At 47.7% G+C, this 26,819-nt stretch overlaps 1 protein-coding gene across 1 annotated transcript in view; it reads right to left on the minus strand.

Moving 5' to 3' along the window:
* Window positions 1-18,942, minus strand: part of NTSR1 (neurotensin receptor 1) — a 55,553-nt gene extending 36,611 nt beyond the window's left edge. The window contains exon 1 of the mRNA XM_053993287.1: window positions 18,274-18,942. Coding sequence (XP_053849262.1) covers window positions 18,274-18,942 — 669 coding nt within the window. The remainder of the gene's footprint in view (window positions 1-18,273) is intronic.
* Between the last annotated feature and the right edge of the window lie 7,877 nt (window positions 18,943-26,819).

Here is a 26,819-nt window from a genome sequence, read left to right on the forward strand (position 1 = left end):
TTGTTTAAGATAGAAATTAAACATTGCCAAACCTCAGCTCCCTGCTGAGCTGCTGTTTACAATCAGCAGGTGAGTGATGGAGACAAGGACAGTGACCAAAGGCAGGACTCAGCCAGCCCGGGGGAATTGCTGAGCATCGCTCCATCACTGCTGCAGATGTTTTCCTGTGGGGATGGTTGTTGGGGAAGATGAAACAAGAAATCATTATAAATATGATTGCCTGGCAAAAGATTTTGAGAATATCCAAACTATAAGCAAAATTGAAATGAAAGCAAGCTTTGAGATACCAAGCCTTGGTTACTGAACAACTGGAAAACAATGGCATGGCCAGCTGAAGGTAATCCCCTTTGGATGAAACAACACCCTTTGCTTGCAGACAGCTCCAAGGGTCAGAGCAGACCCTACTAGCTTAGCAGAAGGGGTCAGAAGAGTAGTTTCTAGAGTTGGTAATGTCATGATTCTTATAGGCTGTATGTAAATGCTATAAGATTTGTATCTTGTACTAGATTGGTTAGTGAAAATTAGAATATTCAGCACAGAAGAAGATTTATTGTGTTGTAATGGGAACTTCACTCTCTTGCTCTTGCCTCTCTCTCTCTTGCTCTTTCAGGCCTGCTCTGAGCTGTGGCTGGCAGCTCTAAGCAGGGCCCTTGCACCCACAGCCTTTGTAATAAACCACAAGTTCCAAGCCCTGGCTTCAGAGACCTCTCGTGTCCGTCCATCCCGACCGTCCTACCAGCCAACGCTCCTACAGATGGTTAACACACACTGCTGCTTCTTGCTCCATTGCTTACAGCTCTCAGTCATTTTGCCTTCTATCTCCTGGCACTGCTTCATTTGGAAAAAATGCTACAGTGACAGGTCTATGGCAATTTCAACCACATTTCAGGTTCACAGCTTAAACAAGGGAGCTGAGGAGCGCAGGTTCACTCAGCCCAAACTTGTGGGCATCCAACTGCATGCAGGTTACTGCAGCTGTACTTGTTACAAGCAGACAACGCTGTTTGTTCTGCAAAAAATCCTGTTTCGGTGTAATTATTTTACATTTTTTCATGAAAAGAAGGTTGTTTGTATGAATACATGCATGGACCAGCTTTAATTCTAAAGGTAGACTTCAAACCTACTTCGAGTGTGTCAAAACTTTACAGGTGAGGACCTCTCTGTTGCTGCATAGACATTCAGAAATTCTGCTTTTCTGTACAGCCTTTGGTAAAGCAGAGATCCTACAGATGAAAAAAGGGATTGGTCTGATCTTCAATGATACAGCCAGTCTCACAACATGAGAACCAAAATAAAAAGCACAAACCAAACACAAAGAAGGAGAGACACCAGCCACTCGAGTGCTATTTGGATTAATGTATTTAGAACAAATTAGAGATCTTATTAAAGACTCTTCCCCCAGGACACTTCTGGTCTATACCTGAAACATGCAAGGAAAAACATTTGATCTTTAGCAGTGAAGGAGCAAAAGCAAAATAAATTTTAAAAAAAGACACATTGAAGACAGATACTTCGAACAAAATTAATCAAGAGAGAATGCCAAGAAGATTGTGCCTAACTTCTAGGGGACAATTGAAGTATCAGTTTACTTATTTATTATGCATTAATTAAAATGCCTAAAAGAAGTGCAACCTGGCTCAGGGAGTGATGAAGCCAAATCAGATGTGCTTTGACTCATACAGTGAAAGCTGTACAAAAATATTACCAGGAAGATCTGTTTGGAGAATTTAAGATCTTTGTGCATTTAAGGAGTTATGACATGCTGTTGTAAGGCAATGAAAGGTACAGGGACAGAGGAGACGTGAGAACACAAATTATAGAAACAACTGAAAAATGTTTTTGTCCTGTAAGAGGTTTCTAAGAGCTGAAGCAGTTCTAAATGCCTTGATTAAAGGCAATTAGAAAAAAAAAAAAACAAAAAAAACTTAATAAAATGGAAAAGTAAAAGCAAATCTTAGGGCCCTAAAACCCTCGTGTACCTGTGTTATGAGCTTTGAATATCTGCTGTAACTTAAAGCTGCTCTAACAGCTTTTGCAGTGTGTTTTTGGACCCCTCTTCAGAATGAAGCCTCTAAATTGAGGGTAGAACCCTGTGCTTGTACTTCTGGAGATCCCTGGCTCAAGCTCCAGCAGCTCAAAAAGTGACCCCACAAAGGCTGAAGCAGAAGGAGTTACAAACCTGGGGGCACAGGACACAGCCCTTGCTTAGGGATGCAGCAGTTATGGACAAATAATCTCCTTAAGAGAGTGGTGAATTTGATGCAAAATGAATTTTTGGAAGGAAACCAAAATGTATGTGTCGTAATTCAATATACAGTACTGACAAAAAAGGGGGAAATGTTGAACTATTTCAGTGTTTTCAAATAAACATTTGTTTTCTCCCTAAAAACACTAACACATTTTGTTTCAAAATATTAAATAAGAAAACATGCTGATCTCCTGCTTTATTTCAGAATTGTCCTAAGCTAAAGAAGAAAGAAGAAAAAGATGGGTTGTAAGCCCAAAACGAAGCAAAGTGATCCACCTCAGCTCAAACTAGAAGCTTAATTTGCACACAAAGGTCAACTCCAATTTAATTGCTTTGTTTAACTCATCCCTGATAAATTTCTTAATTAATTCTTCTTGGTTTGACCTGAGCTCCTTTTTCTCCTTTGAAAACAAATTACTTCACCATGAAACCACAAATCCCACCAATTCTCCCACGTGCAGGAGGAACATCTCCAGTGGAAAGGGAGGAGGAAGGAGAAATAAAGACTGCAGCCCATGAGCTCTGGGAGCAGCATGCCCTTGGGGATCCCCCACCTGCTCTGATCTCATCTGGAGCCTGCTTACCCAACACTTCTCTGGGTTCCTGCCACAGCAGAGAAGGTCAAGATTTCTCCCAAAGCATCAGTGCTTTTGTGAGCCCAGAATTTGGGTGCAGAGGTTGAACACTTTGTTTTCGAGCATGAACCACCAGTGCCTTCGGAGTATTTTGCCTCTTCCACCCCCATCCAGAAAAAAAAGTGTAGAAATGAAGAAAGTTCATCTGGATGAAACAAAGGAGGAGGAAACAGCCTGTCCTTTCATTTTGATGGATCTTTCTCTGCAGGGAGCACTGAATATCTTCATTTTCCAGGTATCATTTGGTCTCAGATTAGTCATTCTTGACACAGGCATTTTCCAACCAACAGATTAGGCTTCCCCTACTGAGTCCAAAGTATTTGGATGTTGTCTTGTAAAATAAGTAATTTCCTCCCCCTCCTTTTGGCCAGAACAGTGATTACTGCTTGCTGGTTTAGGCAGTGAAAGAGTGGGTTATTCTAGAAAGAATGAAAACATAAAATAAAATAAAATACGGAAACATTTCCGTTTCCCTCAAAGCTTGCTTAACTTGTTTTAGGGTTTTATTTAAGGCACAGAATGGTTGACAATCAAATTATTTCTCCGAGCTGGGAGAGGTAAAGCAGATTGTTACACACAGGGAGAGGGGAGCTGACTGCTCTCATAAATAAGTCAATGTGTTACTCCTGCAAGACTGGAAGTGGAATGACAGCTCCTCCAGATGCTGATGCTCTACTTCTCTGTGACCCTCAGTAAACTGAAGTTTGCTAAAAATACCCTCCAAAAGCACACGTGCTCCAGGGCTGCAGAAACCCTTTGGAGCAGGGGAGGTTTTAAATGGGCAGATTGTCGCACTACGGCACAAAATAACTCACGCACTCACACTAAGATCAAAAGAGCAAAAGGAAGTAACTTTTATTTCTGACCTCATAATATATAGAATTCCAAAAGTGACAGCGGATTGGAGGATAAAATTGCCACCTCTCCAACTACACTGGTCAAACCAACAGTCCATCAATTCGCTCGTCCCACAAAGAAGAATGCAAAACAATCATTATTTACATGACAGTGCGTGAGAAACTCCAGTAGAAATATGTAAACATCAGAAGGTATAGAAAACTTTTAAAGGAATTGTAAAACTTTTAAAAGATCAGGGCAAAAGGCAGATCCCAGCTCAACCCCCCTCCATCCCCAGCTGGGCTGGGTCTCACACCTCTGCTCCCAGCTCAGGTGCCCAAACCTCCAGGAGCACCATCATGTGCCTGAGGGGCTTTGTGGCCAGGGAGTGGGGAGGGCTGGTGGAGCCTGAGCTGCTGAGCCTCCCCAGGGTGGTGGGGATGGTCCCTGCTGCATCCTGGCAGTTTGGGGAGCAAATCATGGCTCTGAGGTGCTGCTGAGCCACGCCACGTTTTAATGGAGATTATTTCAAGTTATGTTTCCAGTAGGGATGTTTCCACACATGCCCAGCCTTGCTCTCCTCCCTGCCCTCTCTTGACACAATGAGGAGGCAGGTGATAAAACACAGCAAAAATTAAAGGCAAGAGGAGATGGAAGCCCATTAAATTCCAAAGCAGAGCTGTGTTTTGGGGTGAACATTCCTCCACTCCTCAAAATACAACTCGTGCAGACAGTGACTTCCCAGGCAGTGGGCAAGGACATGTCACCTTCCCTTCCTGACACCCAGCAGAGGAAATAAATCAGGAAATAAACCCCAGCCTCTTTCTCCCCTTCTTTTGCAATTTGATGTCTGAGATGCATAAGGAAGAGGAAAGCACAAGTGTGACAGGGTGTTTAGTACTGATCTTTACTCACACAGAGAATAAGTTACCAATCAGCCAATCTGTCCCTATCTCCTTATTTAAAATGCAAACTAACATGAAGGAAACAATAACATTTTAATTAGATGGAAATAGAAAAGCTACAGGAGAATGCCATTGTTGCAGCAATCTGAGGTTCCTAAGCCACATGTAATTACTTTGATGGATGACACACTAAAGGGAGAGTTACACAGCACAGTTTCCACAACACTTTTTGCACCATTCCATCTCTTCTCACTTTCAGTGATGGAAGCCAGAGAGAGTTAGGGTGGGAAATTATTTTCCTTCCAGTGCAGCAAGGACAGCCTTCTGGGAAACAGACCCAGCCCACACTCCAACCCTGCCTGTTTTGCTTTAAACAAAAAGAAGAAGAAAAAAAAAAAAAAAAAGAGCTACAAACCAAAAGATGCCCAGAAAGCATCAAAAATGGAGGAGAACATGTAAACCATGATGGAAAGTAGAACAAAAGAAAGGGAAAACTGGAAGTAAAAAACTCATGAAACTTTTCACAAGTATAAGGATGTGCTCTGATAAGAAAGGCTGTCACAAACCAGCTCTGATGTCAGCTTGCACTCTGGTGTGGTCCAGGGTTAGGCCTGGTTCCCCCAGACTCAGTGCAGCTTCAAGCCCAAATTTTGGGGAGGCACAGCCCAGACCACACGGTGCATCGAGGCTTTCAAGGCGGGGCCTGCTGCCAACACAAAATGTGTCACTGTGAATCATCCACACACCAGTTTCAGACTAAAAACTCTTCCCTGAATCATGGGGAAAAGCACAAATGTTCTGCTCTGAAACAGAAAATTCACTGACTCCTTCTTCAGCCAAAAATAGGGAAAAGAGTTATGTAATTCATTTACTTTGAAAAATAAGCATTTCAAAGTTATCTAAACAGCACTAATAACACGGAGATCTCTGTTTATTTAATCAGTCCACTTTTTGCTGGGCTTGGTGCTGGTGCTCCAGGCAAGTTTGTCTCATTCACCTTAAAACAACTTAAACAAAAAACTTCACCCAACAGCTGCGAGAGGCTGGCAGGGCAGCAGCTCCACTTCACATCTACATTACTGCCTTAACCATGTGCTCCTAAAAACATCCCAGGTTGTGAGCAGAAGGAGAAGCTGGAAGCATTTTGTGAGTCTTGGAACAAGCTGTTTTCTTAGGGGTGACCAGTCCACATTTTCTCACTGGTTTGCCCCATTTTTTATCACTGGTTTGCCCCATTTCCAGCCGAATCAGCTTGGATGGAAGCAGATTTCTGAGAAGTTGCAGCTAGAATTATAAATGAAAAAGCCATGATTATTTTCAGCTGAAATTCTTGTCTCCCTGGATAAGTACTCTACTCCCTCAGCAGTCTTTGCTTTGTGACCAGACACAAAAGCCCTGTTTTCTATGAGATCACTTATCTCCAGCAAAGCTTCAATGGAATATTGAATGAAGGCATCAAAACTCTGTCAAAACAACCACTGCCACAGCCTGGAAAATAATTTTTCAAGGCTTCTTTCTTGATGTTTGCTGGTAATAATTTTCATCAGGTTCATTCCCAGAAAGGGTTGGGGGATTTTCTCCCCATCAGCCTCTTGGGATGCTGGGCACAGCAGTGCCCAGGGCCAGGTTGGACAGGGTTCGGAGTAACTTGGTCTAGTGGAATGCATCCCTGTCCACAGCAGGGGGTTGGAATGAGATGGTCTTCAGGTCCCTTCTAACTAAAACCAACCTGTGATTCTTTGATTCACCACTGGTGAAGAGGTCTTTGATTGCCAAACCCATTCCTGGGCGATTCCCAAGCGTTGGGATCACCCAGCCCAGAGGAAGGAAAGCAGCTTCAACCCACCTCAGCCCCTTATTTGGGACTGCTGTCTGTTTATAAGCGAAGGCAGCCAGGCAGAAAGACTCTTTCTCCACCTGAGTGGTTTCCCTGCTGCTGAGATGCTGACCTGAGAGGCCCCAGCCACCGGCTGGGTCTGGGCAGGAGAGCAGCTCCTGAGGGTGCTGGATCTGGAGAGGAGGATGGGGTCGGTCCACGTGATGGCTCCACAGAGCACGAGCAGGTTTTCCAAGTGTGCTTGGAAATTTGTGCGATTTGTAGGACAGAAATAGAGGGAAATCTGCTAACTATTAAGGTTTTCATAGAATCATCATTGCTTAGCCACTCAGTATGGAAATTTTCCCTAGCATCCAAGCTGACCCTCCCCTGGTGCAATTTGAGGCTGTTTCACCTCATTCTATCACTCATTGCCTGGGAGCAGAGGCTGACCCTCCAAAGTGTAGGGAACTGAGGTGTGGACCAGCCTCCTAAAGAGGAAGGAAGCCCAGTGCTGGAATGGAATTAATGCCCAGAAGATTTTTAGCTGTGCTTCAATCTTGTCTCAACAGTACCCACAGGTCACAAGTCAAGATAATCTCCACAGCCCGATCGATGCACGTGGCCTTTTCAGCAAACCCACATGGAAAATCAGGCACTGCACCCTGGCAGACACAGCCCCAGCAAAGGGCACCTGGCACAGCCACGCTGCTGCAGCCCTGTGAAACTGGGGGGGAAAAAAGGGAGTCTTGCAAATCACCTGAGCTAACTAACCCCTTCTCCTGAAAAATCACCTGGAATGTTTTAGGGGTTTTTATTGGATTTATGAGCACAGCTCTGATTTGGAGCACCAAGGGAAAGCATTGGCTGTCTCTTCTGAATTCAGTGGGGAGGAAGTCAGTGTGTTTGCAGGCATGTGGCTGCTGTGTGCAGCTCCAGCTGCAGTTGTAGAGCCCCAGTCAATAGCTGCTTTACAGAAAAAACAGTTTTGTTTTGCAGGCACAAAGACCTCTTCTATCCCTACCCAGCAGGAGGTTTATAAAACTGTCATTTCTTGCCCTGTTTCTGCCCTTGCCTCTTTGCTTCTACTTCTTACAGACTGCCAATGGGTTTTTTTATTGCTTTGGGTGTTTTCTTTTAATTGGAAGTGAGTAAATTGCATTTTTCCCCTAAATAGTTGATGAGTTTAACAGTTTTTTCCATTATTTCATGTGGGGAAAAACAGCAACCTTTGGAGCAGAAAACAGAAACAATATTTGAACATGGTTTATGCAAGAGCACAGAGATATACACTCACAATGAGGGGGCAGCTCCTGAGGGCCCTTAAGAGCAACTTTTGCCTGGGCAATATTTAAGGGATGAAGTTTAGCACAGCACTACATGATATGAGAAAACCTCTGGGGTATGACCAGCGATTTTTCCTTTCCCAAACACTCTTTTTAAAGTAAGGAAGACACCAGCAAGCTTTATTTCTGGTGTTCACTATATTCGTAACAGTATTTCTTGCAGTAGCTCCATTGATAACAGGGGCAAGAGGGAAGATAAAAGCAATCATGAAAGGGAAAGACCTGCCTCATCCCCCTCTGATAAAGCCATTCCCTGCAGATCACATCTCTAGCCCTTTTTAGAGGAGTTTGGGCTAGGCAGGGACAGGGGTGGGAGACTCATTTGCTGGGAAGAGACAGAATTGCAAAGCAATAATGCAGCTGGCATCTCATTCTCAAAAACAAATGGCTCCTGCAATGCTTTATCCTCCTCCTTCTCTTTTCCTGAAGGACCCCTAACACTAATATCACTGAGCAAAAGGCCTGTTCTTCCTTATAAAAAAGCAGAGCAGCTCCCTCAGGCACAGCTCTATCCTGAAGCCCCCATCCCTGTTTTTAACCTGAAACATTTCTCTTCCTTCCAAGCATCTGCTTGAGCTGCCAGCCTGCCCCTCATGCAGTGGGAATCACCCCACGCAGGGGGAATTGGAAGAGCAGGGATTGCAGCAAGCTGAAACCTTGTTGAGACAGGACATTATGGGAAGCACCAGGGGGACCTGATGGGATCTGAGAGGAGCAGGGAGGGTTTGTGGCGGGGGGCTGAGCTTGGGCAGCGGGTGCTGGGAGCCACAGCCTCTCTGCTTTGCTGTTTTTATCCCCTCTCTGCCCTGGCCCCTTGGAAAAGCCCTTTTCTTTGGGTAATTGTGGTTTTGTTCTCAATGCCCTGGGACACTCTGTTGGTGACACCCCCATACTTTGGCTTGTGACGAGCTGAGGGAAAATGCACCCATGATGGAGCTCATTTGGAAACTCCCTGAGCTTTTTGCTGCTCCCAAGCAGAGTATTCAGCAGTGACACAAGATCTAATAGGCTTCTGCTGTTTCCTTTGACTCAGAAAAATGGCTATTGCAGCTGCTAGTGCTCTGTCTTCAAACAAACTCCCTTTCTTGCTAGATACTAAAGAATAAATGGTATTTCCTTGGCTGAAGGATGCTCTTGGAAAACAGCTGTCACATCAGGCAGTGTTTCTGGCCATGCTGCCATTGCACTGATCTCTGTCCAGTTAAAGCTGAGCTGGTTGTTCCCCTCTGATCCTCCAACGCTGTCCTCGAGCAGCAGCTGCCCTTGGGAGTCTCATCACTGCTTGACTGCCCCTTGGAGAAAGGAGGGGAGAGGTTTCCCTTCCCCTCTGCCACAAGAAACAAGCTCTCAGCAAGCAACAAGTGCAGCAGTGGCAGTGACAGAGCCAGTGTCTCTGTGATGGCACAGGGAACAAGTGGCATCACTCTGGTGGGGCACAAAACAGCTTTGGCCACATTCTACAGCGTGATGTTAGTCACATTTCTCCTCCATGAAAGGTGAACTGAGGGAGGAACAGACCCAAAACAGACACAAACCCTACTAGAAAATTCCATAATGAGGTGCTGGGCCCGTGGCATTACACCTGACAAATTCACCAGAAAAGATCTGAAGGAATAAACCAGCTCCAGATAATTCCAGAGCATGAGAATATGTTCAGTATCATCTTAAACTCAGCGAGGTTAAATTTCCTGACAGCCTGTTTAAAAGAAAAGTGGGTTATATGATTAAAAGAAATAAACCCCTCTCCAATTCCCTATTGTGTGACTAGCAAAAATAGCCTTTCTAGGCGTCCATTCACCTGGATGTCAGCATTTCCCAGAGGTTTTCATGCCTCCAGCCCTTTTCTTTGGCTGTGGAATCACAAGCAGGCTCTTGGGCACTGATTTTTGCAAAACAGCAGGCTTAGATATAGATTTCTCGATTCAAATATTGCCAGCACTTGCCTACAAAGCACAGGGCACAAATCCACAGTGTATAAACCAGAGTAATAGAAAAGCCAGGCTGTTAATCTTCATAATGTGCCTCTCAGTGGGGATTTCACTTGAATGTTATTTGCATTAAATATGATACTGAGTGGTGGATATGCAGTTATAAATAAATTAAAGGCCATATTTAAGTCAGACACTGTCCCCCTGTTGACTGCAGCCCCAAGTGTGAGAGCTGCTAACAGTGGGCACTGCAGCTCTGCTCATCTGCATGACTTGCTGAAGGGAAAAGTGGTGGCAAGTTCCATCACTGGTGCCCTGAGAAACTCTTTTTTGGGGGAAAATTAACCTGTTTTCTGAGGTTAAGGGTGTCAGCCCAAGCTCTATGAGTGCTGGAAATGTTGTAGACACTTCTTCTTCCCCATCCCCATCTCCACACTCTGCTTATGGATTTTCTCCATAAAGGCTGAGCAGGCAGGAGGCTGTGCTGGAGCCTCCCCTTGGGCTGCTGGGGATGGGAGCAAAGAAAATTCAATTAGACTTTCAAGGGAGGGAAAAAGGACTTATCCCAAAGGAGAAGTGAAATTCTTGGTTACTTTATTACTGCTTTTCCTCAGTGGTTTTCTCTGCTGCAGCTCCTCTCAGCCTCGTGGAGCCTCAGGTATTACAGGGTTTTTTTTTTCCTGGCATGGTTTGAGCTCCAGGCTGTGTTCAGAGTGCCAGGCTGGCCATGTGCCCAGCTCCTCTGGGCTGCTGCACTCTGAGACACTTACTGATCAAATTCCTGCCCTTTCTTGTTTCCCTTTCAAGGGATTTTCTATCCTGCATTAGCCAGGAAACACCTGCAAGCTTGTCAGGGAGACAAGCCTGAGGCAGAGTTTGCTCCTTGGCTTAGTAAGTGCAGTCTATTAAGTGTGAGGGGCATACACAGCTCCCCATCATTGTACCTTGAGGTCAAATAATCTCTTTATTAGTCTAAACCTATCCTTCTTCTGCCTACAGTGCTTTATCAAACTTGACACACTTGGATTTAAGGAACAAGTATGACAGTGTCACAAGCCCATGACTGACAGCAATAAAAAATGAAATGTGGGAAACTCAAAGGATTGAGTTTCTTTTTTTTTTTTTTTAATTAAATGAGTATATTAAACTGTATAAATTACCCCTGTGGGGATAAAATGTAAGGTCTTTGCAGGAGGAATCAATAGTGATGCCAGTAATGAGTTAAACTTTCCCAGCAGTTGTGTGAGCTGCATTTTTATAAGATGGTTTTGGAAAAATCATTGAATAAGAGAGGAAAGTGGATTAATTTCTTATTGAGCATACACAAATAGTTATGGACTTATTAAACAAATTCTGCAAGGGAACAAGGTGGTACGAAAGTCCTGCCACATATTAAGACCACATTTGATCAGTTCAGCAGTGCAGACATCCTTTGCTCTTGATTAGGTTAAAATTAATAGGATGTGGCGTTGCAATGACTGTATTCATTAGCTCCTTGGAGTCCTGATCAAAAGTAGGGGTCTGCTGAGCATCCCAGTGCTCGTGGCAGATCTGCAGCAGGTCCCTGCTCCCAGGTCTGGGTGAAGCTGGTAAGGTGATAAACACTTTTTTTCAAGGTTAAAGGAGGAAGAAAATGGGATGGGTAAGGGGTGAGACTGCTCCTCCTCTGACTTCCTGACACCCCCCAAAGCCCTGAGAGCAGACCAGGGCAGCAGGGAGCACCTCAGGCTGAGCCTGGCAGCAGGGCTGAGCTGCCCAGGAGGAGAAGGCAGCAGGGACATCCATGGATGAGCCTTGGCAGCAAGGAGCTGCCCCCCTGCAGGTGACAGCACAGCCATGGGCAGTGCCACCCAAGCCAGGGCACAGCCCTGGCACAGCTGCCTCTCCCTGATGTAGTGATTCTGAACATGCCTCCTGCTCTGTCCATGACTCTTCAGTTCAGAGCTACTCCCAGCTTTTTCATGAGCATTTTGCATAAAATAGATGTTTTTTCTCCCCTTCCAAATATTAGGCTTTATGAAAGTTTACATTTTTTCCTTTTTTTTTTTTTCCATTTCTACTAGGAAAATCTCATCTCTTTGATTCCTGTCTTCAGCTGCCAATTGCCTCTAGCCCATGAGAACACAAAAGCTTCAGAGAAACCTCACTGAACCAAAGGAAAAGGTTGAGCTACAAAGACCTTGTCCATTCTATCTTTCTCTCCCTGGGAGAGGAAAAGCCCCCACGGAGCTGTGCCCAGCAGTGCACTCTGCACTGAGAATTATTGAAGTGAAAAAGCCACAGGAGATGAGGAGCAAGGAGCTCACATGCTGAAACCACCTGCAGGTGAGCGGCTCCTCCAGCCCAGCAGATGCATCCTCTCCAAAGGCTGAGGATGAGAGTCACACAGCACAGCCCTGTGCCACAGCACCCCTGTCCTGGCAGGAGCAGGGGTGGTGATGAGTTTCTGGTACCCCAGGGAGGGAGGAGGAGGATGGACCTCCTCAGACAAGGCACTTGAATAATGGGATTCAAACTTGTCTCACTAATATTTTCCTGCCGTACATGGAAAACAAGTGAGTGCAGAAAAATACTGGGAATGAACTGTCAGCTCAGAAATGTGCTCCCCAGTCAGGGTTAGTACTCCACCATTTCTAAACCCAAGCACTTTTTTTTCTAATAAGTCATCAGATCAACTGATTTATCATCATCATTCTATGTTTGGGCTTTTTTTAATCCCACACCTAAGAGACTTTGCAATTGGATGGAAGAAATGGTATCCATGGGAGGTGGGGGAGATGTCCCTGGAGCACGATGAGTGAGCTGGGCATTGCAGGCATCTCCAGCTTCACACGGTGAGAGTGGCCTGTCCTGGAGGGCAAAGAGCAATCAGACAGACTGGGAATGTAAAAACCCAGATTCATCTGCTCAACGTGAGGGAAAGGAGGGCTGTCAGCTCTGGGACTGATGGGTTTGGCATTTAATGCTCTCTGCTTTAAGGCTCAGACCCCCCACCTCACCAGCCCAGGACCCCACCACGTTCCCCAGCCCCTCCAGTCACCTTTGCTCACTCTCTGTCCCGTGGCCCTCAGCAAGGAGCAATTTCACAGCAGGGAAAAAGCAATGGGGACACCATGTAAGCCCAAATTCCCCACCCAGGCACCCCTGTGTCCCACAGGGGGATGCTGCACATCCTGCCTGCCTTGGGCAGGACACAGAAGTGTTTCTAAACGTCAGGAAGCAAAAAAACCATCTGTGAGTGTTGAGCAGATGCTGCACAGAGATGAGAGTGAAAGTCTTTAAGGGAAAGGAGGGGGGAAGCTGGGAGATGACAATTAAATAGCTGTTTTAAATGATCTGAAAGATTAAAGGCAGATGAAGGTTTTTGGATTTTTTTTTTTTTTCCCTGGGATGAGCAACTACAAGATTGCCTTCATGTCTTCTGCCTTCACAAGCTGCTGGTAAGAAAGAAACCTAAGAGCTAAATCGATCGGCCACATTTCCTCATTTTTTTATTATCTCTCCAGCTGACATCTTGGGAAGGGGGGAGGGAAAAAGAAATCAAGTGAATTAAAATCAACTGGGGGGAAAAAGATAAGAAATTATGTAAGAACTGGCAAAACACAGCAGGCAAAGTAGTTATGTAAAGCAATGAACACAAGAGCTTATTTAAATTAGATCTAGCTGCGAGACAGAGCAGAGTGTAAACGGGCTGGGATTAGGCAGGCTGGGCTGTCGTGCATATGCTGAGTTAAAGCCCTGGGTTCCCTTAATAGTCCATGAAAAAAAGGCAGCTTTTTAGGGATGCTCCCACCACAACAGATGGGATCGCTGCTGGGGCGGGGGTCCCGCTCCACCACAGTGGGGAAGGATCCAGGCACAGTTACACACCAATATCTTCATTTTCTTGTCTGCCTGGGGGTGTGGCAGCACCATGACCTGATGGGACACAGTCCTGCCACAAAGGTGCCATTTGTGAGGGGTGAGTGGCACCCAGGACTTCTCTGGTGTAGTGAGTGGTTTAGAACAGCACTGTTCTAAATTAAAAGCCATAGTAGGATTTTGGCTGTGGCTTGAGGAAGAGAAATCAACTTCAATTCCTCTAGTCAATACCAGTATAAACACAGGATTCCTGGACTATTGACTAATCCTGGATAGGATTTGCCAGCAAACAGGAGAGGGAATTCAGTCTTGGTTTATGGCTTGCTGTTTTCATGTAATATTGGAGAAATGCTTGTCATATTTATTTACTTGGCATCACAGATCTGATAGTGGGCAGAGCCCTGCCTTCCACAGCACCAGAGCAGCGAGCACATCCCACCACCCTGCCAAGGTGCTCCTCACCAGGGGAAAGTGTAAGGGAGCGTTTGCAACATCCTACATGGAATTAATAACTCTGTGAGCCTCTCAGACAAATGGAAATCGCATAGATCACCTCGGAAGAGTGTGAAGAGAGCATGGTAATGGATGTCGAGACTCCTGGTCCTTCCTTTCCTTTCCCTTCACACCTGTGGCTCTTTGGCAGGTCCCTTCAAAGGCATTGCATGAAGAAATGTAGGCAGAAATAAAGCTGAGGAACCACTTGGGCAAACAGTTGCTTTGTGTGCAGAGTTATTTACTCTACAAGTCATCCAAACTGTGAGCAGGCTTCATAAAACACAATAAACGAGGGCTCTGGAGGGATGGGTGAGCTGCAGCCACACAGGGTGGGCTGAGGCAGAGCAGATCCACAGCGGAACAGAGATCCTTCAGAAGGGTGAGGAGGTCCAGAGGAGTTCCCCAAGTGCTGCCCTAACAAATGAGCAACTTGGAGCTGCTGGAGCTGTGGCAGTTTCTGGAGGAGCAGGGCCTGCTGCCATGTGTTTTAATAAATGGGATCACACCAGCTGTCCGTGCAAATCAAACATTAGCATGTGTCAGACACTCTCCAGGCACTTGCTGTGACTTGGGGGACATTTTGCAGCAGAGCCATCCAAGCACAGGCTGTGCCACACCAGTGGGAAAACGTCTTCCCCTGTGAATTTTGGGGGGCCAGGAGCTGCCCACACCCAGCTCCCCTGGCACATGTGCCCAGTCCAGGCTCAGATGAAATCCTGGGATTTTGGTTTGAGGAGCTGTGGGTGGGGGGGGACTGACAGTGCACCAGGACTATAGGTATTTCCTTCAGCTTCCCCTCTTCCCCAGGTTCTGCTGTGAACCTCTCCAGAAAACAGGTATGAAGGTAAGAAAGTAATAAGCAGGAAAATCAATTTGCACTGCATCTGACCAGTAAAATTCAGAGCTGCACATGGTAGATAGGACACTCAGTGGGACCCTGTTTTGAGGAAGTTGGTTCCAGAGCCACCCCCACGGGCACAGACTCATAAGTGAACAGGGAAAACCTCTCATCTTGCCCCAGAACTCTTGTATCTATTGCTGCCACACGAGGAGCTTTAAAACCTCCTCCAGCTGAAGTGCCATGAAAACATGAATTTACCTCTGCGGCTGTAAGAGGTGTTTAATCTATGTGGAAAAAGAACTAAAAACTGGCAACAGTGCTTTTCAAGGGATGTGTGCCAGCTAAAGAGTTTACTAGACCTAAATAATGTGGCTATAAAGGACTTGCTTCTGGTACCAGATCCCACTGGATGCCAAAATCCAAAGCAGACATCCCTGACTGGCAGAAGCAACGTGAAAACTTGGCAATGGAGAATGTATAATAAACCAGATCCACAGGCTGATTAAAGCAGCTGCAAGGACAGTGATGAGCAAAGCTGGGAAATAGTTCTAAGAATTCCATATTCGAGGCCACACAGGGCTAATGCCTCGATGGCAAGAGGTGAGATGTGCCTGGTGTAGGGATCATGGGGACACACAGTGTCACCCTGCAGAATGTCTCACCTGCTGCTCTTCCTGATTATGTGCTGCCCTGAACAATTTGTAATTGCTAGAAGAATATCAGTGATTACCTCTTACACTTGTTGTGGAGCTTAAGTGGTACAAGTTAATATGTGCAAGAACCAAATTTCCTGAGTGTTCTTTGAATAATTACTTTTTAAATTATTCTTACAATGAATCCTGGTTGTTCACATTCAGTCTAATTCCACTCAGAAATGTCCATTAAAATTTGAATACTCAAAGCAAATACAGAGGAACATTTTCAAAATCAGAGATATTAAATTACTTCAATCAAATAGGCCCTTACAACTCAGAATATTCTGGGATTTTGTGGAACACTTTTTCCAGGAAGCTTGTTCCAGTTTAGAGAGGATCATTCTCCTGTAATGATCCCAGTAAAACCATAGCTCACACTGGTCTCTGAGGGTAGAAATGGTTACAATGCCCTGTTCTGGGACAGAACTTGAACTTCTTTCAATCAGTCAACAAATAAAACCACTTGGAGAGCTAATGGCTTCCAAAAAAAAAAAAAAAAAAAAAGCCAGTTTGCTTTAGACAGTTTGCCAAACAGGAATAGGAGTGAAATATGTTGAGTGATTTATTACAAGTGATTTGCCAGCTCGAGCAAGTGCATCACTGCTCTCCTTAATTTAAAGACAGAAAATGAATGCAAAGAGATGCAGAGATGCTCTAAAGCAACTTGAACCCACCACGAAAGACCAGGGCTCCAGATTGCCACCCAGCAAGACCTCTGCACGTCACACTGCACATCAGCACTGCCCTTTCTCTCCCGGATCTTCCATCACTTGTCTTTTTTTAAACCTCTGCACAGCTTAGGCCGTGGGAGCGCCGGCTCGCACGCTGTGCGATGGTTTCCATTAACGCACTTCAAACCTGACTTGCAGCTGCTTTGCTTACTCACTCCAGAGCCCTCCCCTGTCCAGGGCCCTGCCTCACGTTGTGTGATGCTTCCCTGTGCTCAGAGGAATGGAGTGAAACCATGAAAGAACCTTCTTGTCTTGGCAAAGCCACTTCTGCAGCCAGATCCCCCGAGAAGGAACAGATTGGCACAGTTTGGGTTTTGGTTTTTCCTTGTCCCCCAACAGCTGCCTCTTTCTTTTAACTTTTAAATTAATCCACTAGTTAATTAAATATATATGTATATATATGAGGAAAAGCCCACAGGTGAACTGCACATATACATAATACATTCATGTCTTCCTACTCCTGACTTGGCTAATGGGGTAAGGTATAGCCTGAATAATTGCAAGACTGTAAGGTACACTGAGAATTGTTTAAAGTGTAATCTCCAAAGATATGGATAGGAAATAATCCTCTGGTTTTAGCCCTACCATGGTAACAACGAGCATCAGTTTAATCCTAGAAGGAAGATGAGTGGAAATAATGCATTTCAGTCCCATTGTTCTCAAATCAGATGGCTCAGTCTCCTCAGAGAGCAGAGAATTTGGGTTAAGTACAGTGGGCTGCCACTGACAAAACCTTCCAGGCATCTACAGGAGAAATGCAGCCCTCACCATCCTCAGATGAAAGTTAGGGATCATGATAAAATGCAGAGGAAATCCAGGGCTTCTCTCAGGGCTTGAATTTGGTTTACTTGAACAGTACAGAGGGGAAACTGGCAGAGTTATGTCTAAACATTTACTGACTCTGGTCTCGAATCTAAATGCACATACCCTCACCTGCTTTTAGTGCGAAGGAATGGTTCTGATTCATTTCCATTTAAGTTCCCTCCCTTCAACTGTGGCAACATCCCAGCGACTTCAGTACACATGCAGCTTTAAATTCCAACTGCCCGCTGATTAACCCCCCTGAAATTCATGTTCCAAATAAAAAATTGAGCAGCTATGACACGCGAGCCTGGCAGCCAAGGGACTATGGAGATTGGTGTCTTGCTCTCTTCTGTCCCTCCTTCCGTGTCTCTTACATTTTTCAAGCTCGATGCTCCAGTAAACAAACGCCTCAACCCGCCAGAGCACTGGAGCACGGCAAGTGTTGATGCTGAAATCCGTTCCACGCATGGGCGTGTTGGATTTAGCACTGCGTGGAGAGCGGCAAAGCCGTGCTGAAGTCAGGAGGGGCTGCTAAAACCAGCTACGGATTTCCCCAAAACAGCAAAAATAGCAGCCTCTGGCTTCCACGATGCAGCTCCTTTTCAGAAGCCTATGTTACACCCTGTGTCCAAAACTTTCTGAAATTAGGAGCTGTCACTACTGAAGAAAAGGGCTCTGGATCAACACAAAGAACTGGGAGAGGGGGAGAGATGATTTTATTTCCCCTAAACTTGCTGGCTGCTTGCCAGCAGGAGGGGGGAGATGCAGAAAATGCAGAGAAAGGGTGGAGATTTGGGGGGTTTTGGCCATGATCGGCCACCAGGAGCTCCGGACCGGGGCACGGGAAGCTCCGGGCACTGAAGGGGCCGGATTAACCACGGAGCAGGATTTTCCCCGGTGCAAGGTCTCTGCTCAGCGTGGCGGGGCAGGAGCGGGCGCGGGGAGGGGCGCAGCAAGCGGAGCCGAGACCCCCACAAATCCCTCCTGAGCGCACCCTGGGCCGGTGCGTCCCGTCAGGGCTGCCCGGGACATCCCATTCCTGAGCCGGACCCCGCTCCAGCCTCCCCGTCCTGCCCGCAAAGTTTGGCCAGCCGGGGGAGGAGGCGGCTGCCCGGTCCCCCGGCCCCTCACCTGGATGACCGTCTTCAGCGTGGAGGTGTCCACGATGGCGGTGCAGATGAGGGAATCGGGATCCTGGTCCTTGCCGTAGATCTGCCCCATGGTGAAGATCATGGGGATGGCGAGCAGGAAGGAGGCGATCCAGATGCAGCTGATGAACTTCTTGGTGCGGCTGCGGGACATGATGCTCTTGGCTTTGAAGGGGTGGCAGATGGCCATGTAGCGCTCCACGCTGAGGCTGGCGATGTTGAGTGCCGTGGCATAGGTGCAGGCGTCCCGGAGGAAGTAGTAGCCCTTGCAAACGCCCCCCCCGAAAGCCCAGGGGTGATGGACCCAGATGAAGTTGTAGAGCTCGATGGGCATGCAGAGGAGGAAGATGAGGAGGTCGGAGAAGGCGAGGCTGGCCAGGTGGTAGTGCACGGTGCTCTGCAGGTTCTGCAGCGACTTCTTCCGCACCAGCGTGTACGCCGTGATGGAGTTGCCCACGGTGCCCACCAAGAACAGAGCCAAGTAGATGACGGTCACCATCACTTTGGAGTAGATGTCGGTGTTGACGTCCAGGTCCTCCTCGTCGGGCACTTTGGGGAGCAGGTCGGAGCGGTTGGACGCGTTGGCATAGCCGCTGGGCTGCGGCTGCAGCGGCCCGGCGGGCACGGCCGGGGCCGTGGCGTTCGGGTGCATCCCCGGCGCCGGGCAGCACCGCCCGGACCCGCCGCGCCGCCCGGACCCGCCGCTGCCCCCGGCGGGGAACTTGGCTCGTTTTAATGCGGCGGGAGGAGCCGGCGGTCCCGGGGCTGCCGCGCGTGTGCGAGTGCGAGACGCGCCCCCCGCTCGGTGCGAGCGCCCGCGGCCCCGGATCCCTCCTCCCTGCGGCTCCCCCGCACACAGATGTGTGTGCTGCGCGGGGCCCCCGCACCGCACCGGGACACCGACACACACCGGGACACCGACACACAGACCGGGACACCGACACACAGACCGGGACACCGACACACAGACCGGGACAGACACACACACCGGGACACCGACACACACACCGGGACACCGACACACAGACCGGGACACCGACACACAGACCGGGACAGACACACACACCGGGACACCGACACACACACCGGGACACCGACACACAGACCGGGACACCGACACACAGACCGGGACACCGATACACAGACCGGGACACCGATACACACACCGGGACACCGACACACAGACCGGGACACCGATACACAGACCGGGACACCGATACACACACCGGGACACCGACACACAGACCGGGACACCGATACACACACCGGGACACCGACACACACACCGGAACACCGACACAAACACCGGAACACCGACACACACACCGGGACAGACACACACACCGGGACACCGACACACAGACCGGGACACCGACACACAGACCGGGACACCGATACACACACCGGGACACCGATACACAGACCGGGACACCGATACACAGACCGGGACACAGACACACACACCGGGACACCGGGACACGCACCGGGACACGCACACACACACCGGGACACCGATACACACACCTGGACACGGACACGCACCGGGACACCGGGACACGCACCGGGACACCGACACACACACCCGCACACACACCCGCCCGCCCCGCACAGCCTCACCCTCCCCACCGGCCACCAAGACCACCCCGCAGACCACCCCCGGCCCCGCCGCCGAGAGGGGTTTTGCAGCCCCAGCTCGGTCCCCAACGCGTGGCCCGTGTAGGGAGAGAGGGAGGGAGAAGGTCCCGGGCTGGGCTGCACAGCCACTCCCCACTGAGGCTCCCCCAACACCTTCTTCACTCCTCACTAAGTCAGGCACAGAGGCACAGCTGGAAGCTGAGGGCTGGTGAGGGGCTGCTCGCGGGGCTGAGCCCCCTCCTTCATCCCCCACAGGGTGAGCAGAGGTATCAGGGGTGCTCTGGCACTCTTGTACATCTGTAGGTACTGCTGATTCCCAAATACCCACTCAGCTCTTGCTGCTGCTAGGATAAATGTATGTAAATGAAGGGGAAAATTCACCTATAAATACCTACCTGTGCCCTGGCCTGCTTGGGGCACCCTCAGTGCCATGGCACAGCTGCTTTGCTTTGGTCCCTGTCAGTGACTTTTCCCTTAATATCTTCGTATTTGGGGATGTGGGTTCCTCTGTGAGCTTCCCTGTTGCAGGGACAGGGGCTGTGGGGGTGTCGTGGTGATGCTGAAGGTGACAAATGGATCCTCCACAGGGAAAGGTTCCCCAAGGATGAGTGGTCTGTGATGGGGTTACCCTTTCAGCCACCCTGTAAACCTCTGGTGAGCTGTTTGTCCACTCAGTCGCCTTTAAGAGAAAAATCTTCAAAAGTTAAGAGAGAAGATGGAGGAAAATCCCACCCAGGCCATCACTGGTTTATCCAAAGACAGCCATAATTTTTCCTGTTCATTAGCAGATGCTGAGTACCTTGTTTCCAACAGTCAGTGGGCTCTGTGTTCACCCAGGCTGCTTACCTAGCTGATGAAAGATGTTTAATTCTTCAGTCAGTCAAATAATCTCTTGAATACAAGCAGCAGACTTTCCCCAGCCATCCACCAAGAGTCAATATTCCCCCCAGTTCTGCTCCTCTTACATCCATCCAATAAGAACACCACGGAAGACTAACCAAAATCAGATTTATTTAGTCATGTTATTCATACCAATTTGGAGAGAAATATTTTCCGTCTCTCATCCCACTGTAGTTTAGAGAATGACTAATAATCTCTTAACACCAATGTTCCTTCCATTTAAGCTCTGTTATGAAATTTCTATTCGTTGAGAGGAGTCTGTCAGAGCTGCTGTTCCCAGCTGGTCTCCCCAATTGCTCCTGACCCTTGGACATGGTCTTGGGATGGATCAAGAGCATTTATCCTGGAAAAGGAGAGTGGGACATGAGGTAAGTTGGTGGGGTGTACTGATGTCTGAAGGAGATCTGCAGCTGGGATTCAAACCTTCTCCTGGCTACGCACTGTCCCCAGCCCTCAACCCCCAAGCTGGGGGGAGCTCAGAGCCCCGTGATTTAAGCACAAACCCACAGTTATGGACTAAAGCAGCTCTCCCACAGATGCAGCCAGTGAGTTCCTTTGGGATCTTTATCTGTAACGAAGAGTTATTGTCCCTTCTGGTGCTGTAACTTCGTTTTGGCCTTGTGAAAAGCTGTTGCTATTCCCACAAACAAGATACCCATCTGCTGGTCTAATTTTGCAGTGTGGATGTGCACGTTTATATCAATAGCTGTCTGCAGAAATGCTGGTTTGGGTTTTGCTGCCTCATCTTTCTGCACACAGGTGATGCTCAGGCACGGCTGACAAGGAGACAATTGCCCCAGCAGCTCATCCTGAGTGCTCCATGTATTGCCTCCTCCACTTTCCCTCCATGCCAAGTACTGGCAGGGAGTATCAAGAGATATCATTTAAAAATAATTCTAATTGCAAACTGAAATAGCAGGTACCTGGAAATAATGTGGCTGTTGATGTACAATCAACACTTTAACAGGCTGGTGCAGTTTGTACCGGCCAAATCTCTCCTTTCCAAAAAGTGCACGGAGAAGGTACTACCCCAAAAGTTGGTAGGGACCACCCCAAAAACAGGCTGAGTGCTCCCATCCAGGAAAGGCCTCAGCAGCACATTTCTATGAGCTAATAAAGTTAGTAAATTCTAGTAATTCCTTGTCAAACCTGCCTCAGCCACATGTGAAGGATTCTCAGTCTCTCGAGCAGACAGCTCTGTTTCTCACAGACAGTGTGTTGTCTCCTGGATGCAGCCTCGCATTCCCCAGGCAGGGATCAACCTCTCCTCCTTTCCAGAAAGTTTTTGCTCAGGCAAGTTCTCCCTTCTGTCCTCACCTCGCTTTGACAGAGCTGAGCACCTGCGGCTGGTCCAGCCTGGGACCCTGCCAGCCCTGCTCTCCAAGCAGGCAGGGGCTGAGCCTGCCCAAGGAAGCCACCCAAGATATCCACCCCTTTCCCATCCCACACCCACCCCTTTCCTGCCTCTCCGTGTAGCACCTCTATCCTCTCCTTGCTGCCAGCGCATGCCCTGGGGGATTTGTGAATTCCCTTTCTACAAAACAAATAGCAAAAGCATCTCTTCTCACCTTCACTCCTGCTCCCAGCAAGGTTTTAATCCTCATTCCCCTCCCAGCCAAAGCAGAGGCGGGGATGAACCACTTCCTTCTGGTGCTCCAAAGCCTCCACCATAAATCCCCACTGTTTGTTTCGGAACCAGCCGACCTTTTAGCTAATCTGGGCTCGTTTTAATATATTTTGTGTGTGTGTGTCTGTGGCTTAAAAAAGGAAAAGAATCATGGAAACCAAGAAACGCCTGATCTCAAATGTTACTGCAAGGCATTTACTTAAAATCTTGCAGGGAAATGTCACCCAAAGACCTCATCTATTTAAACTGCCTGGACTTCGAGCTGAGGGTCCCACTGTGCCTCAGCTGTGAAGCCTCACTCCTCTTTTATGGAGAGTCAAGTATTTTTCATCTTTTACTTTCCAGGTTATTCCAGTCACTAGGAATTTTTCATGTTAATCTTATTCTTGCACGATTTCAACAGAAGGATTTTTCTGAAGGGCACAGGAAGCAGCAAAGGGGTTGGTGCTAAGAGACAGCATCAACCTTTTTCCCATGTAGCACCCAGCCCCAAACCCCTGTTATAGCAGATTTGTGAGGCAGGTGATGCTGGACTGATGGAAGCCTTTAAAATCACTTCCCTGCGGGCTCACTATAGACAGGCTCTCCCCTAAAAGTCAGGAGTATCTAAGATGGGTCGGGAAGGTAAAATCCTGGAGTGTACAGGGATTTTTTGGGGGCATGCTGTGCCTGAAAAGTGAGGAAGTGAGGGAGAAAGGGATGGTAGAAAATAAGACATCGATCAGCATTGTTGGTGGCAATATTGACTGGATCATTACTTACAGGCACTCCTACACTCAACTTATTGCAAAATAAAGTGTTGGTTTGGCTGAGCAATAAACAATATTTACTGCCTTTGGCTGAGCTGTTTTCAGAAGAGTATTTTAAATCAAACCAGTTGATACACAGGAAATTTATTGACTCTGGTTTTCATGGCAGATTCACCCACTGAGGCTGTGCAGTGTGAGCACGTCGTTGTGTGGGTTGGCAAAGTGGACAGACATGCACAGAGCAGAGCAATGATCACACACCCCAGCATGTGTGTTCTTGGGCAGCTTTAAAAAAGAAAAAGGCAGCCCACAACCCAGATCACGCTGTGATGTGTATGGTGCTATTGGTAAGAAAATCACTCTGAAGAAGGATCAGTCTCTGGGAAGGAAACACTGGGAAATAAGGTGTCCAGGCACCTTTTACAGGTCCTGTATTCTGTGTGTTACATGGTCAAATTCAGTCCTTTACTCAGGCAAAACTCCTCCTAAGATAAAGAATGTACTGGCTGACAGACCTGGTAGTATTTGTCTCAAACATCAGAGAGTGATTCTTTAACTGGACACACACAGGAGATATCAACTGCTTCAGCTTAGAGATAAAGGAGTTTGGGGTCCCTTGGGCTGCTACTGCAACAAGCCCAAATCTGATTCCTCATGGCAATAAATGCATTTTGTCTTTATATATGCAGTACAAGTGCTCACCACACAGACAGCCGTGCTGCACACAGGGTTTCTCTTTGGAAATCCTGGGGTTTATTCCAAGAACAAATACATAAAAAAGGGACAGAAGAGTCTAAATGGAAAGTTTGCACTTGCTGTGGCTGGGACCCTCCATCGTAGCCCCAAGCACGGCAGATGCAGATGGGCTCTTCCTCTGCTCCCCAGGGTTTTAATCTGCTTTTGCAGCCCTGGCAGCTCTGACAGCTGTGCTTCCAACAGCTCCACGCAGCGGTGCCGGCTCGGAGCACAGCCCTGGCTGACAGGAACGCTCCAGCTCCAGCCCAGTCCCCTCTCCTCACACACCACACAAGCATCTTTCAGGAAGTCTCAGGACTCAATTTGCAGATTAACCTCATTTTCTTAGCCCTCCTCCAAATAGTTGATGCTGTTTTCCAAAATTTCAGTGGGCCTGGCAATTGTAAAATGCAAAGGAAAAAGCAGCACAGCAAAACTCCCTGGCAGCCAAACGCTCTTTACTGTCTTTTCCCAGTGACCTTCCCGTGTGTTTGAAGTGCTCACAGATACTGATTAAATGCCTTGGATTTCAGGAAACACAGAAAGCACTGGGCATGCTTTGCGCTCTTTCCCGGTGTGAGCTTTCTAGTTAAATGCTGGAAATGCCATGGCCTGGAAGAGCTTTTTCCTTGGCTCTATGTCACCAGACAACAGGATGTGTTCAGACACCCTTCACCCTGGTCCCTGGCACCCAGAAAATCCCTTTCCTTTTCCAGGGAGACCAGCACTGAGGGATGCAGCAGGCTCAGCACCAGAAAGGTTCCCAGTGGAAACTTTCCTGGGACTCCCTACACTGGCTTTGACATTTCAAACTCAAAAACTTGGCACTTTGTGTCTTCCAAAGCACACTGTGACCTGTGGAAACACTTATTACTGGTTCTCTGTAATCTGGCTCGTTCCTGCTATTCTTCCCTTTAAGAGCCCACATCCTCCTATTTTTTCAAGAACTGACACCCTGAGCCTGGGCTGCTCCTGGACCCAGTCTGGCATCCCTATCCCTGTGTGAGCAGAGGGTGCTGGCACTGCTCTGCAGCCTCTGAGGGTATGACAAGGTCCCTCCTCATCATCACCAGGAGGAAGAGCAAGAGGCTCTGCTGAAGCTGCTGAGCTCCATCCCTGCCCTGCAGCTGCCTGGGCACAGCCTGAGCTCAGCCTGGAGAAGCCCAGTTTCTGTGCTGTTTCCTCACTGATGTCACTGCAGGACCTGCTGCTCTGATGGTGAATGTGAGACTCAGAAAGGTTTATTCACACTCCCGTGGCCAGGGATCACTTTGTGGGCTTGCCTGGGGTGCTTTGTTTCTGAGGCAGGAGCAGTCCTGCTGACCCCAGCAGATCTGCAGAGGCACCAGCTCCCTGCCCTGTGCCCACCCTGACGCCTCCCAGGCACATCTCACACCTCAGGCTGTGCTGATTTCCTTCCTCCCCTTGGCCAGATTTACCCAGACAATTTCTCAGTTCAGGCATCTTGAACCAGAGAGGACAAAACCAGTATTAACCCCGTTAGAGTGAGCAGAGGGTCCCTGGAGAGGGACTTTCTTTTAATTCTTCTGTTATGGCTCAGAGGTTGTTGCATCCAACCCAGGGGAAAAGGCTCCCATAATCAGGTAAAAGCCCCAGCTCCAGAGGCTCTATAATGTAGAGCAGCCCCAGTACTGCTCTAAATTAAAGTGTAAGAAAACAACCAAAGGATGCAAGAGATAAAGGAAAAGATATCTACAAAAAAATATGGCCAGGGAAGTTCATTCCTTTCATCCTGTGTTAGAGAGGGAGCTCATTCAGTGCCTTTCAGTGATAACTGGGGCTGCATTCAGTAACTGACATCTTTTTTCCCATAAGTCTCATCAGAGGTGTTTGGGGAACTACAGGTACTGAAGAAATGTGGCTGAAAAAAAAAAGAAAAAAGGGCCCAGCTTGCGGGAAATAAATCTTTGGTTGATTTAGTGAAAAGATGTTTACTGAGAAGGGGAACTCTCTGGACAATAGCTATCATTATAAAGATTCTCATAAATCACAGACAAACTGTTCTGACTCCAAGGGAAAATATTTCCAATTGTTCCACTGTTAAAAAATAAGTTGGATTTTTCCATCTTACAGAAAACAGTGTCTGCTCTTGCTGCATCTTTTAATTTTTGCTTCTAGAGACTTCCCTGCTCTACCTCTTGTCTTGCCTAACCCGTGAATATCATTCCAAAGCTTTATGCCAAAGCAAAGGGGTGATTCTGTGGTGTCTTTGCTAGAATTGGTAACTGGCTCCTCAAGAAACTTGCTGAATCAGAATCATAGAATGGTTTGGGCTGGAAGGGACCTTAAAGGTTGTGTCCCAACCCCCTGCCATGGGCAGGGACACATTCCACTGTCCCAGGCTGCTCACAGCCCCTTCCAACCTGGCTTTGGACACTTCCAGGGATGCAGGGGCAGCCACAGCTTCTCTGGACACCCTGTGCCAGGGCCTGCCCACCCTCACAGGGAAGAATTTCTTCCTAATATGTAATTTCTACATGTTCTCTCTCAGTTTGAAGCCACTCCCCTTGTTCAGTCACCCCATGCTCTTGCACAGTTTCTCTCCTTTTTTCTTGTTGCTCCCTCAGGTACTGGAAGGCCACATTTAGGTCACTCCAGAGCCTTCTCTTTCCCTTGGATCAGGCTACAGTTTTTCTCTTTTGTTTACAAAGCCCATGTGTGCAGATGTTGAAACCAAAACAGGTTCATTTTTTAATGCAGTACATGATTTTACAGCAAAACAGAGAAAGTTGCCCACCCAGCCTTGAATCCAGGTCTGAATGCCCGAGGAAATGAGTCTGGAGAATGATTTGGGTAGAAGGGTGCATTCATACAAGAAATTGCTAAACATCAGCAAAGCCACGCTGGTGACAAGGATGTGAA

Source organism: Vidua macroura, chromosome 17, assembly GCF_024509145.1.
Source record: "Vidua macroura isolate BioBank_ID:100142 chromosome 17, ASM2450914v1, whole genome shotgun sequence".
Taxonomy (NCBI): domain Eukaryota; kingdom Metazoa; phylum Chordata; class Aves; order Passeriformes; family Viduidae; genus Vidua; species Vidua macroura.